Source organism: Vidua chalybeata, chromosome 6 (genome assembly GCF_026979565.1).
Source record: "Vidua chalybeata isolate OUT-0048 chromosome 6, bVidCha1 merged haplotype, whole genome shotgun sequence".
NCBI lineage: Eukaryota > Metazoa > Chordata > Aves > Passeriformes > Viduidae > Vidua > Vidua chalybeata.
Genome location: NC_071535.1, coordinates 34,832,376 through 34,845,457, shown reverse-complemented (window position 1 = coordinate 34,845,457; position 13,082 = coordinate 34,832,376). Strand labels below are relative to the sequence as shown.

General features: G+C 35.9%; 1 protein-coding gene across 11 annotated transcripts in view; it reads right to left on the bottom strand.

The window, feature by feature from the left end:
• The window catches only part of PCNX1 (pecanex 1), an 89,514-nt gene that overhangs the window by 36,366 nt on the left and 40,066 nt on the right, over positions 1 to 13,082 (bottom strand). For 6 of the 11 annotated variants that reach the window (XR_008431659.1, XR_008431660.1, XR_008431661.1 and 3 more), the window contains 6 exons: positions 9,674 to 9,764; positions 7,949 to 8,006; positions 5,576 to 5,793; positions 4,341 to 4,494; positions 3,561 to 3,593; positions 2,341 to 2,512 (listed from right to left, as the gene is read on the bottom strand). Coding sequence is in view for 8 of the 11 variants with exons in the window: in XM_053946763.1 (XP_053802738.1) it covers positions 2,341 to 2,512; positions 3,561 to 3,593; positions 4,341 to 4,494; positions 5,576 to 5,793; positions 7,949 to 8,006; positions 9,674 to 9,764 (726 nt within the window). In the remaining 3 variants the exon portion in view is untranslated. The remainder of the gene's footprint in view (positions 1 to 2,340; positions 2,513 to 3,560; positions 3,594 to 4,340; positions 4,495 to 5,575; positions 5,794 to 7,948; positions 8,007 to 9,673; positions 9,765 to 13,082) is intronic. The other 5 variants (XM_053946770.1, XM_053946771.1, XM_053946765.1 and 2 more) reach the window with 3 other exon arrangements.

The following is a 13,082-nucleotide window of genomic DNA, read 5'->3' as shown; positions in this document are numbered from 1 at the left end:
AAACATCTATTTCAAATCATTACTCAAGGAAGCCAACACAGAAGGCAAATAAAGCGTTCTGTCACTGACAGGTTAAAAAGTTGTTTCCCAAAAGTTTGTAAGTCAAACTATCTTGGGCCCATTAGAAATGAAATTACTACACAGATGTGGGAACACAATTTTTAAAGACTAGTCGAGCAAAAAGCCAATATTTATGATGCTTTTACAATCCGTAACATCATTGTTTTGTAACAGTGACCAACTGGTCAAAAAGATAAAATAATTATTATAAATGTGGAATAGATTTAGAGCAATTGATCGAGTGCAGTAGGTGGGACACAAAATAAAGCATTTATCCTAGTCCTCACTTGTCTGTTGGCAAGGAGACAACATTTGTATTATCACAACACAAAGTTCACCTTGCCCTGTACCTGTTTCTTCCAGTAGCTTTGTCCGGAAACAGGAAAAAAGGCAGCTAAGATTTTTAACTCACAGAGTAGGTTTGCCAGCAGCCAGCCTGGTCTGCAGTACACACAAAGATTTTTGAAACAGTGCTTCAGCAACACTAAGAGATGCTCCAAGGGCAAGTGTATCACCAAGGGGGGTGGGGTGGGATGCACAGTGGTTGGTGAGGTGGTATTTTTGTTTGGTGTTTTATCATGTTGTTTTTTGGGGTTTTGTTTTGGGTTTGATTTGTGTTTTTTGTTGTTGGGTGGGGTTGTTTTGTTTTTTGGGTTTTTTTTTAAGTAGAGTAAGCTGTTCTGGTAATCCAATTTTTTTAATTGCAAGAACTGCTAAGAACTATAAACTACATATGCTGCTGCAAGATACCTCAGAAGAACAGTAAAACATAAGGATCAAAACCCACTTAGAACTCTTAACTAAGTAGTCTTAAAAGCTAATGCCAAGATGGACATGGCCTGGTAAAAATGCCACCACATCTTTTAAAACTGGTAAAGACTCACTCTTCAGTACTTTTTAAAAGTAGCTTACTTCCACAGGAGGACACACCACCTACATGTATATTTATACATTATCTTATGGGGATATGGGTATACATTATAGCAATGACTCCACATGGTAGAAAACGGAAGAAAATACTTCCAAAACTGACCAAGCATTATCAAGAGAAATGAAGCTAGTTTTGTATCGTGAATGAGTCAAAAGTATCTTCTAGCTTCTTTTATTATTACTCATACAGAATCAAGTATACCAGTACATGAAGAGAACCACAGAATTTGTTCAAAAAAGCACCTTTGAAAATGTCTGGACAATTTATGTTTGTAAATATGCAGTTTAGACATTTTCCCTCTGGGCATTTAAATACAGAGTTATTAGCAGAGAAAATTGAAGGGGGAAGCAGTATAAGGCATAAAATACAGGATGTTCCTAAAATCAAGTATTAAGAACTAATACCCAAAATGTTTGACTCTGGAATTCTTATTAATCAATTAAATTTTTTAAAAACCCACACTGAGACCAAGTTTTCATTTTACTTGGACAGAAAATGGTCTGGGGGCACGCAGATGTAACATTTAACTGCTATTGTCTTTCACACACAGGTATTTTGATACAACAGAAAAGCAACTGCATTCAGTTCAGATGAATTCTCACAGATTTTCTTACCCCACCCGAAGCAGGGATCCATAGAAGATCACCCAAATAACTTTGCTCCATTAAAGCAATGCACAAAGTTGCCATGATAAGATAGCCTTCAAATGTTTATGTCTCTCTCTCCTTTCTATGGGCTCTGATTGAGACTACAGGGCTGTTATTATTCTCCTAACAGGAGAAAGGATTGTTGTTTTGGGGTTTACGTTGTTTGCTTTTTTGCATTAGGTTCAGGGGGGTAATGGAGTTAAATGTCAGCAGTATTCTGAATGCACTGTGCTGCTCAGAAAACAATAAGATTACCTCAAAATGGAAATGCAGCTCTAATACTGTATTTTTGGTATTGCTGATAGGCCTGTTCTGAGAAGAAGCACATTAAATAAGATTTAATCTGTGTAGAATGTTTTTTAAAATTGTGTCTGTACTGTTCTGCCAATTGCTAAATACAAATAACCTGACTTAAGAGAACTCCTACTCATTTGCCACAAGCCCCTCCAGAGAGTGTGGAAGAGTCCAAATCAAAATGTTTTTTTAACTACTAAGTAGCTAGGTCCTAGCAAAGGGTAGTATATGCAGGTCCAAGTTAGATAAGCAAGTTCAAGGATAAGGGTTAAGATATTGGATAATGAAAAATTTTAGTAGAGGGCAGCTCTGCCATTTGTTACAGGAAAGCTACAGAAGGAGAAAATGTTCCCCTAAAGTTCCACTGTTGTAAAGCAAACAACTCAAATCCATGAAAAATCCACTCACCTATAACTAAGTCCCTGGCTGACAGCAGCAGCAATGGGTTGGTGAAAGCCATTCCGTACAACCTGAATCTTGTTGTAGATATGTTTCTGCTGCCATAATCCAACAGCCAAATCAGACCACAACACAAACAGAAATATACAGGCCTACTATAGGCTATGATACGATTGTGACCCTGTTTAAAAAGAAACCACAAAAACACCAACATTTGTTCATTTTTGGTAGATAAAGTAACTTTTACTCTTCTGCTACAGATAGCTTCAGAATCCAAATTAATCACTGGTCATCAACTAATATACTGTCACCTCACCATATCCTAAAGTTTTCTTCATAAAACTCTTAAAGCATTGCCTTGGAGTGGGACCAGTGTGTGCTTTTTGTGGCTTTGATGCAACAAAGACACAACAGTTAGATTAAGTTAGACTAAGCTATATATACACCTTAGTCTCAGCTATATTTTATGCTATGTTGCTTGCAGTACTAAATGCTAGAGAAGCTCTGACTAGGCTATGTAAGCAACTGAGAATAAATCAATTTTAAGGAAAAAGGGATTAAAGTTTATTACTCAAGATACTGCTTCTGCTGGATGGGAGGACAGAATCTCTATCAGTGTTTATCAAAATACAACTTCTTACACAAAATTAATGACTTGCTGCAGAGGAATAATGCTTTTCTACATCTTATCTAGGACATAAAGGCAGTACTTTGTCTTTGCAATCTAGCAGATGCACAAACATATTGTTAAATACTAGAAATTAACATTTCCATGCTCAAACATTAGTCTTCACTACAGCATTGCAAACTCAGCTTATTAGAGTGAAAAAATAAAGCAGTGTGCACACTAGGACAACTGAATGATCTACATGACTAAAACAGAACATCAAAGCTGTGTCAGTTCACACTAGCAGAGCAAATTACAACATTAAGAATACTTCTCAGTATAACTGCTAGAATAATAAAGATTCTTCAAAAAGCTTATCATGACATGGCTCCCTAGCAAAAGCTAGGCTCAGAACAGGAGGACATGATTTGCAAAATACAAAGAGTACAGCGGGGGGAAACAATATCAATTCCCTTCTCACACACTAAGACAACTACAAGCCTATTGTGCCCTGTAAGAAGGAACATAGGAGAAATGCCAGAAAAATCAAACCAAAATGATCAATTCTCTGTGGAGTTCTGCATCTGCAGGGTTAGTACAGTGGCACATGCCCATGACTTACATGTCGGGGGGAAGAAGAATCTGGCTGAACGCTCTGAAACCAAAATAAAAAAAAGGAAAGTTACCCAATCTACAGATAAGTGTGTTTACCTCCCTACACACACACCTTCTTGGTCGAGGTTCTTTTAACAATATCTATTATTAACTTTACAGTTGTCAAGCCACATTACAGCCTTTAAATAGAACAATGTTGTAAAACATTAAATCTACTTAAAGAGTAGATGTCTAAAACCAAAACTCTAAAAAAAATCCCGAAGCCCCTTATTTTCAGGACTTTTACTGTTTTTCAACAGGAAAACTTAGGAGCTTTAATTTTAAATCAAATTTCCATCCGAATAGTCAAATCAAAAAATAATCAGTCATTCTTAGATTACAATAAATCATTATCAGTCTAACAAAAATTAATTATCTGATTAAAAAGATGTTTAGATATAATTGCCCCATATGAATGCTCTGAGGTGTAGACACTACAGAAAATTAAAACCCAAACCATTAAAACTTCAAGTTCAGGTTGTAGTTGGTTTTCAACAAGTAAGAATGTGCTCCTCTTCGTGAATCAAAAAAATGCATGAGAACAATAAATAAAGGATTGTTTAACAAGCATATGCAGAAGAATTCTATTGATGTGACCTTGCATTACTATCTATCAAACTTCCCATGAGGCCAAGTTTACTAATTTCTTTATAAATGATAAGCATGCACATTAAAGCCCTAACTAACCTGTAACACCCAACTGGACTTTTATCTGTTGTTTGTAGAAAGTAAAGAGAAATTAAAGTACCTTTAACAGTGAATACTGGCAACTGGCTATTACCAGGCAGAACTGGAAGACCCAAATATCCTTGAAAAAGCCCTCTATAAGAAGTACAGAGCCCAGAAATGCAACTAGAATAGCTAGGATGACAGCTAATACATTTTCAAGGATCTCACGATTCCTGTTTTAAAGGGAGAGAAAAAAAAGAAAAAAAAAAGGAATTTAAAGCTAACTATGTCTAGAAAATGCTGCAAAAGAGCAGTTAGAGTCAAAAATCAACAAGGATTATGCTACTGGTAGCAAAGTAGCTAAGAATAAATTTGAACTTCTATAGTCTACTAGCACACTGTCCTTTATCAAAGCTAGGAGCTACCAGAATTTCAATTACAGCTGAAAGCAGTTAGTATTGTATGGAATTTTACTTTAAACAGCAGAAGATAACTTCAGCAGATAATTTTAGAAATAATTCAAATGTTCCACCAGAAGCACGGTCTGTAACAGAAATCTATATTCAAAGCCATCCAAAATGATGATAAGCCTAAGAAAAAAACACAAGCATGATAACTTACCTGTGTATATAATCTGTCACTCATGATTTTCTAATGAAGAAACTAAAATTACTCTCGCTTGAGTAAGATATGCCAAGTGGAATACAGATAATTCCCTACGATATTGCCTGTGCTTTGGAACAGAGTTATGAGTATTCCTCCCTGGACAGAATCACTACTATCCTGTTTATTTCAAGGATGTTCATTACCAAAATATAAATACTCTACATATTCCAAAAGCTGGCAACAGGGGGATAACCTTAATTTTATTCTTCTAGGTCAACGTAGCAAGGACAAGAAGTCACAGTATTAAACGACTCTTTGAAAAAAAGCTTTGGAACAGCAGGCAAATTCTTTCTGTTTACCAAAAGACTAAGTGCATGCCAGGTTGCAGAACCTTTCAATTCATTTTTGGAGAAGGCTATACTCTAGCTTTAAACATTGGCAATGAATCTTTCTACTTGATCATTCAAATATGTTACTGCCCCACACAGGCAAAGTGAGGGTCTGTTTCCTTTTTTTTTTTTTTTTGCTACAGGAAAAAAATGAGAGTAGCCTCCATGATTTTAGAAAAACTACATTCGGTATTATTCTTTCATTTTTCAGAGTACAGTAAATAAGTATAGTTCTCTAAGGATAGTTTTATCTATATTACAGTTTAATAACTGTTTTCATCTTTGCTTTCTGAGGTCTGGCAACACACAAGGATCTCACCTATCAAATAAAGCCAGAAGAGTTAATCTATCAAAATTGATGCTAATCCAAAGTTTAGGCAAGATCCAAAAGCGATAGTACTGCTTGACTTTTTGAGCTGCTTCCTCTTGAGGCTGCATGTGGTCCTGAAGGTCAGGGCTCAGGTCAATATCTTGCTGCTCCAACAGATCTGTATCCATTGTTAGCAGCCTGTTCAACCTGATCTGGGGAAGAGAAAGCTAAAAGAAAGTTAGTATTAACAAAAAACTCCTTTATATAAAAAGGAGTATAGATACTGTATACACTGTATACACTGTATAGATACTGAAAATTGCTTTGAAGAAAATTGCTAGAACTTTTCAGTTTCACTTTTGAGGAATTACATGTTAAGCACTGTCACAGGCTTTACTTTTTCTGTCCTTATCACAGCACATGAATAGCACTAGCAGCAATAACAGTTTGCATACAACTCTTTGGCATTTCAGCATATGCCTTATTTCAAATGAAAGCATCTTCCAAGCACATCATCCCATTTACTCTGAAAACTTCAGATTTGAAGACAAGTAAACTGATACATGGACAACATACACTACAAGAATAATTCAATTATTAATTTAAATAAATTACAACACATTTCTTACAGTCAGCTAATCTGCATGCAAACCCATGCTGAATGGTTCTTTTTGCATGAGAAAGCAATATACTTGTGCACCAGCAGTCAAATTCAAACTCACTGAATCCAGAATACACTCAGAAATGAAGCTGTGCCCTAAACAGTCAAGTACTATTTACGACTATTACTTATTTTGTCGTTTGTTTAGCGTTCTCATGAAAATCACAGTAATCCTAACAACCATGAAAGATACTAAAGGAGAGTACTCGATGCTAATAAGATACTATAGTACCTATGTATAGTCTAATCCAGTTTCTAACAGGCTGAGAAACATCTTGATCTACTGCCCTTTATTCTTAGGCAATATAATTGTTAAAATGTCCTTTAATGAAAAAGTTTCACAAATGTGTAAGGCAAAGAGTAAAATTTCAATACTCATGCCACCTTCAAGTGTCAAAACTACAGATTTAGTGTTTAAAGGGGCTTTTTCCCTACAATCATCTAAGTTTAACATTCAATTTCTTGATTTAGAAAATTTTATTCATCACTCCTTAAATCATCAGTGTACTTAACTATGCTTAGCCAGCTTCTCTTTCCTAGAAAAATACTAATGAAAAAACAATGAGGAACACTCCCTTTCTAAAGGCATTTCAAAAACATAAACCATACTATTTAAGGTAAGCTGTGTCAGAAAACAGATCCTTTTTTGACAATTTTTTTTAAAACTTTGTTTCTTCAAAGGTAGAATCAGCATAACATTCATGGCACTAATAATAAATTTCAGTGGAAATTTCCATTTAGGTGTGCGGGCTGAGCTTTTACAGTCACAAATTTGCCATTCCCTCCAATGGAACTACACTGGCAAACCAAAAGTACCGAAGAGGTAATGCAGCCTCTTTTCTAAAGGCTACTTGCTTGAGGGGGACTGTGAAAAGCAAAGCAAGTTCCTCTAGGAGACATCATGTTTAAAAAGCACGTTCTTGATCAAAAGCATGGTCAGGCAAACGGAAGTCTCTTGCTCCTCTGCCAAATCCTAAAGCTGTATTTCATTTTCCCTAGTGATTCTTCTACCTCTATTCCCTCGTGATACCTATCACTAGGTACTTCAACATACTTCTCTTTGGTTTGCCAGCTTAAGAATCATGACCATTTGCACTGTTTTCAGAACATAATATATGACTTCAGAATTAAAAGTACAGGTATGTCTGGACTTGACAATAACACCAAAGGTTTCAGAACATAAAACTAAGGAATTATAAAGCTATTTGCACTTACTAAACAGTAAGTGTAAGTTTCTGCCTTGTTTTCCAAGTCACTCCTTGCATATAAATTTAAATTTTGTACAGCAGACTACAATGACAGATTTCTAAATTCCTTTCAGGGAGATTACTCAAGTGAAGTTCCTTTTGGTCAGAATATTTAGTCTTTCTGCTACCTGCAGTAGCAGGTACCTCAGTAACGCACAGAAGGAAAACTGTCCAAATTGTACACACTATCTTTGGAAACTTCTACAAGGTATCTTAGAACAATTTCTATGAGTGTTTTTAAATCACTGGGTTTTAGACCAGAGGAAACCAACTAAGTTTTAAAGTGTTATGCAAGAAAATTAATTTGCATGTATATATGAAGACACTACAATACGAAATACTTTCTCTTCATTAATCCAGACAAAATTCTTTCATAAGAACAGAGAACTACCACACAAATGATTAATCAGTGCTATGAAGTTGGCTAGTCTTCTGATTCTTTGCATGCTTTAAAAGTAAGTAAGAAAAACTTACTAGATCATGTGGATAAAAGCGAACTGAGGTAGAACTCGATACGTGAGAGTCCGTGTCACTATAAGAATAGGGAAAATACTTCAGATTATAAACTACATTTTATTTCATCAGGTCACTCTAATTTTCTAGTGTCCCAAATTAATTTTGATACCTTGTGAATCTTATCTAAATATCTTTCAGTTTTTCTTTCAGTCACTTACTATAAATGCAAGTATTTACTTAGTCTCATGTATTGTGGTATATTCCACAGCTATAGTAAGCCAGGAGACTGTTTAATCTTACACTTAACATTTTCTCAACACTCAGTGCCTAAATCATCTAAAAAGAACTACAATGATAGCCATCATTCCACTTGAAAAACAAAAATTTTATAAGCTGTTAGCTAGTGATTTGTAAAGATACATCACCTCTCTAAAGAAGTGCAGAGGCCGTTAGGTGCTCACATGCAGTTTTGCATAATTCTATACTGTTTTTATCAAGATCCCAAAACTGCCAAAAACAGTACATACTTAGCACAAGTAAAGTGAGCTACTTAAACTACTTTTGAAAAACTTAACTTAAACTTCTGGTAAGATGAGCAAAATTACTTTGCAATTTCCATTCATTAGAGATGAAGAGAAATTTCTCTTACTGTATGAGAGTCCATATCCAACCATTGCTTTTTTCCCCAATTTTGGATAGCTTTTGGATGTTTGTTTTCCATGTAAATCACATGGTTGTAAGACTTGTATCAAATTTATGCAACTTTCCTTCAGATCCTTGCCTTAAGATAAAAACATTCTTTGTTATCAACTTTACTTTACTCAAACTCAAGTATTCTCTACAGCCGAGATCTGATTATCTGAAGTGTCCAGTTTGTTCCTTCCATTAGCACATTCAACTTCAAAACAGCAGCCATCAGAAAAGCCACTGCATCTGGAACATGCAAGCAGTAAAGGCAGGGATTGGCAGCTTTGTGGAAGGAATGCAGAACTTTTTGTCAAAGTTCAATTCTACGAAAGGCATTTGCAAGAAAGATTTGAAGATGGGATGTTTCATATTCATTACTCCACAATTCCAAGAGCTATTCCACCTACATGTGGTAGGAATTACAGCATTCAGCATGGCGCAATAGCTTCAGAGAAATTCTACATAGTGAAGTAGATTGGGGGCAGGTGGGAAGCCACAGGAGGTTTTGGGTTGCTTTTCTTTCTTCTGCCGCCTATCCCTTCAGAGAAAGAAAGGGCATCTTTCCAACAGCAGATGAACTTTCCAGTATGTAGCTGGCTATTTCAGCTGCAAGTCAAATTTTAATCTCAGGCATGTTCACACTTCCATTTACTGTTTGATGCCATCTATGAACTTGAGAATAAATTTATCAGTTTACAATGGCTTCACAACTGGAAGTTCAATAGCCATTATGGTCAACAGCCACCTAACTTTCTCAAAAATGGGTTAAATTCTTTAACAAAGACTTTCTGTAAGCCAACAAAAAATACATTTGTCAAGTTCTCAGTTTGGAAGTGTATTGCTTAAGCTAATAGTAGTACTCATTTTCTGAGATAATATTTAACTTAATGTCATCTTCTAGTAAAAATCACTTGGGTCACAAAAGTAAAAGTATATGATTAATAGACGGCATTGATTTTTTTGGTAGTCCATACTAAATAAGCTTTTAAAATTAAAATAAAATATTGGATTGCAGTAAGACAAGAATCATCACTCTTGACTGGCCTTCACACACACCAGATGTTGGATGCTCTTCTTGCAGCTGGCTCAAAGTTCACAAGCGACATGTCGCAGCCCCCTGTCTCGTAGAGTGTAGAACTGAACTTACCTATTAAAGAAAAGGTCAAAAGCAGGTCAAAATTTCCTCATGTTTCATCCCATTGGCAGCAGCTTCTATTCATTAACTTATCATAGAGATCAATTCAGACATCTGAATTGACATCAGTGTCAAAATATAAAACGTGATTACTCATGAATGTGTCACCAGTGCAGACATTAGCTACACAGCTGTCTTTAGTACCATTTTACATAGCATATATACTGTAACTGGAGTACTGAATTAAAGAGTCTGTATTTACAAGATGCCACCATTGACACAACAGAAGGACAGTGTAAGCCTTTTTTCCCCTTAGAGAATAACCACATGAAAAATTTGCAGTGACCAGCTTCTTCAGTTCTTCCCCACCCCCAACAGAACCATCAGTAAATCACTCACTATCAGCATCTAAGAACATTTAGCTACAGCAGAGAGAACCCAAGTATCGGAATAAAATTATTTTGAGACGCCCATGTCTATTTGAAAAGAAACACAAAGACTGAAAGAAGTGGCCAGAGTTAACTAAGGAAACTTCTAAGTTAACTTAGGAAACTCAAAAAAGGAATGTGAGGCAGAGATTTATTCTACAAGCTAGAAACAAATGCTTCAGTGTAAGAACAAAGGACTGCAAACTAACTTCTTAGATAAACCATTTGGACTTACTTCCAAAATACATAATTTTAAAAAGTAGCCAAAGATTATAATTCAAATGATACTAATATAAGATGTTTTCACATACCCTCCTCCCAACATTGGCCTGATCAGAGAGATAAGCATTGTAATTTTTCCTGAAGGCCAGGTTCAATATATTTCAGCTCTGAATGCAAGGAACCTGATTTTGAAACTGATCTCATATGAAATGATCTGTCAGTTTTCTCCATCTCTTCTAGCTTATAACCCTTCTTAAGTCATGATGCAAAACATGCAATATTCCAATATTAGCTTATAGAAACAAAAGAAAAATCCCACTTTGGAGCATGTGAAGAAAAACTATATACACCTCTCAGCTGTATGTCTTGCAGCTTTGCTTTCTGCTGATACAAGGTAACAAGCAATCCCCTCAGAAATAACTAACAAGATCAGAGCTTCCAAACTTTGCCATTTCTGTGAGAGCACAACCTGCTAATACCATGGATTTTGATATTTTTTTAACACAATATAATCCTGCAGCAGCTTCTCTTCAGACTCACAGAACTTTAAGTTTGACTGCATTTGGATCTTCGCAAGTTAAATCCCTCAAACTAGATGCTTAAAACTAGTGAAACAAAGAAAAAAAAAAAAAAACTGGTATGTTGAAAATATCTTCACAAAGCTCTCTACCCTCAGAGGAACCACTTCAGACCATCCAGGGAAATACCACAGCTGTGCTGAGAGCCACCATTGTGACAAGACAGTCCCCAACATAGCTCAGGAGGCACAAACAGCATGCACAGCAGCTCTCTCTCAATACTCATTTACATCTGCCCCAGGCTTAAGTACAAAGCTCACTTGTCAGGGCTTTTTCCTCACTGGATAAGATTTTAATGAAGTGCTTTAGCTGATTATCTTTTGGTTTTTCAATGCAATGTGTAGTACACAGTTAATACTGAAGCTTAAAATTTAAACTAGTAGATAACACGGGGAATCTTCCCACAACTAATAAAAACCCTTGGTTAAAGGTGTATTTATTAACTGCATCAATAAAAAAGTTTCAGGAGCAAGCATGGAGATACTGGACAATACAAATACACTTCAGGTTCTATTCAGGAAAAAAATGTGCATTAACTATTAGGGAAAAATCTCCTGGGCAAGCAGCTCTTAAAAAAAAAAATTAAATGGGTTAAATTCTTCATGGTTTTGCATTACTGAATAGAGATCCTGGAAACTAAACTTTTTAATTTTTAACTTACGAAATTCTAGTCACAGAAGTTAAAATATACTACTTGGACATACAACTTCTGCTTCCTTGGGCTGAGGAAAACACATCAGGAATTTATTTCAGGGGAAGTTTACTGAACTACTACACTTTTTCATATCTACAGTTCCCTGCCACCCAACTTATCGTTGAATCTATCAAAACTTACTGCATTTATATTGCTGCTGTAAGTACTGCACTGCTGCAGTGGGATACAACAAAACTGATTAACAGAGGTTGCAAACAAACAGAACACTTAATTCCCATTGTTTATACACAAACTACAAAATGGACACAGGATACGTCATGCTTGCAATTCACCCACTTATTTAAAGAGGGTCTCCATTGAAAGTTAGCTCCCTGGCAAGCACAGCACAGCTTCTCATTAATACAAAATCTTTTTCTGCCCCCTTCTTTTCTTTTTCTTTTGCAGTTTTTGATTTGATTTGGTTTTGTTGTTGTCTTTTTTGTTGGGTTTTTTTGGTTGGTTGGTTTAAATTAAAAAATCTTTCAGAAAAGCCTCAACTCATCTCAGTAGAAAACTTGACAGAACTGTTCATTGCTGTTGGTGACACAAACTCCAAAGTGTGACTGGAGATAATACGTCTGAACTCCAAAATCCTAATTTTTAAACTCTGCGAGACAGGAACAGCTTCCTCACAGTACATAAATGCTAACAAAGAATTTCAATACTCAAGATTCAATACATATGTATATACCTAGCATTTTTATTTACTCCAGTGACTCTCTCCCATTCCTGTCTCCCACAGCATTCTCTGTGGGATACTTGGAACAGCACCACATTGAATAAGCTTAAGAATGTATTTGCTCTCTCTAAAACCTGCAGTTTTATCAAGCTGTGAACAAATGGGAGACTCCAAAGATTATGCTGCAAATCAAGAAATATGATCAATAGCATGTCTGCCCACTCAACATAAATGTCTAACTTCTCTGCACACACACACAAAAAGAGACTAGTAAGTTCTTCACAAAATAAAGTCACCCAAATATTCTATTTGGACCAGGTTACAGTAACAAACAAAGACACAGTGATACTCAAGCACACAAATCCAAAATACATCTTCATTCTGACATGGAGAGAAGATAAATGTGTGTTCTTTGAAGCAAGTTTCCCTGTTCCAAAAGACCAAAATATCTCATCACCACATCCAGAGACAACCATGTAACAGTTCACACTGTACAAACTCATATTCCCACAGTAGTTAAGGGAATCAACAGACAACAGCAACAGGCTGATGAGCTTACACAGACAAAACTTGGAAAACTTAAGTGGCTCAGGATTTAACTAAAATGGTGCTCTGATGGTTTCCTCAGCTAAGTTATCTTCAGTGTGCTTCCCAGTTTTACATCCAATACATACAACTTTTTTTCAAACCGCTCAGAGTAGTTCACATGCAAAGGCTTACCAACATGAT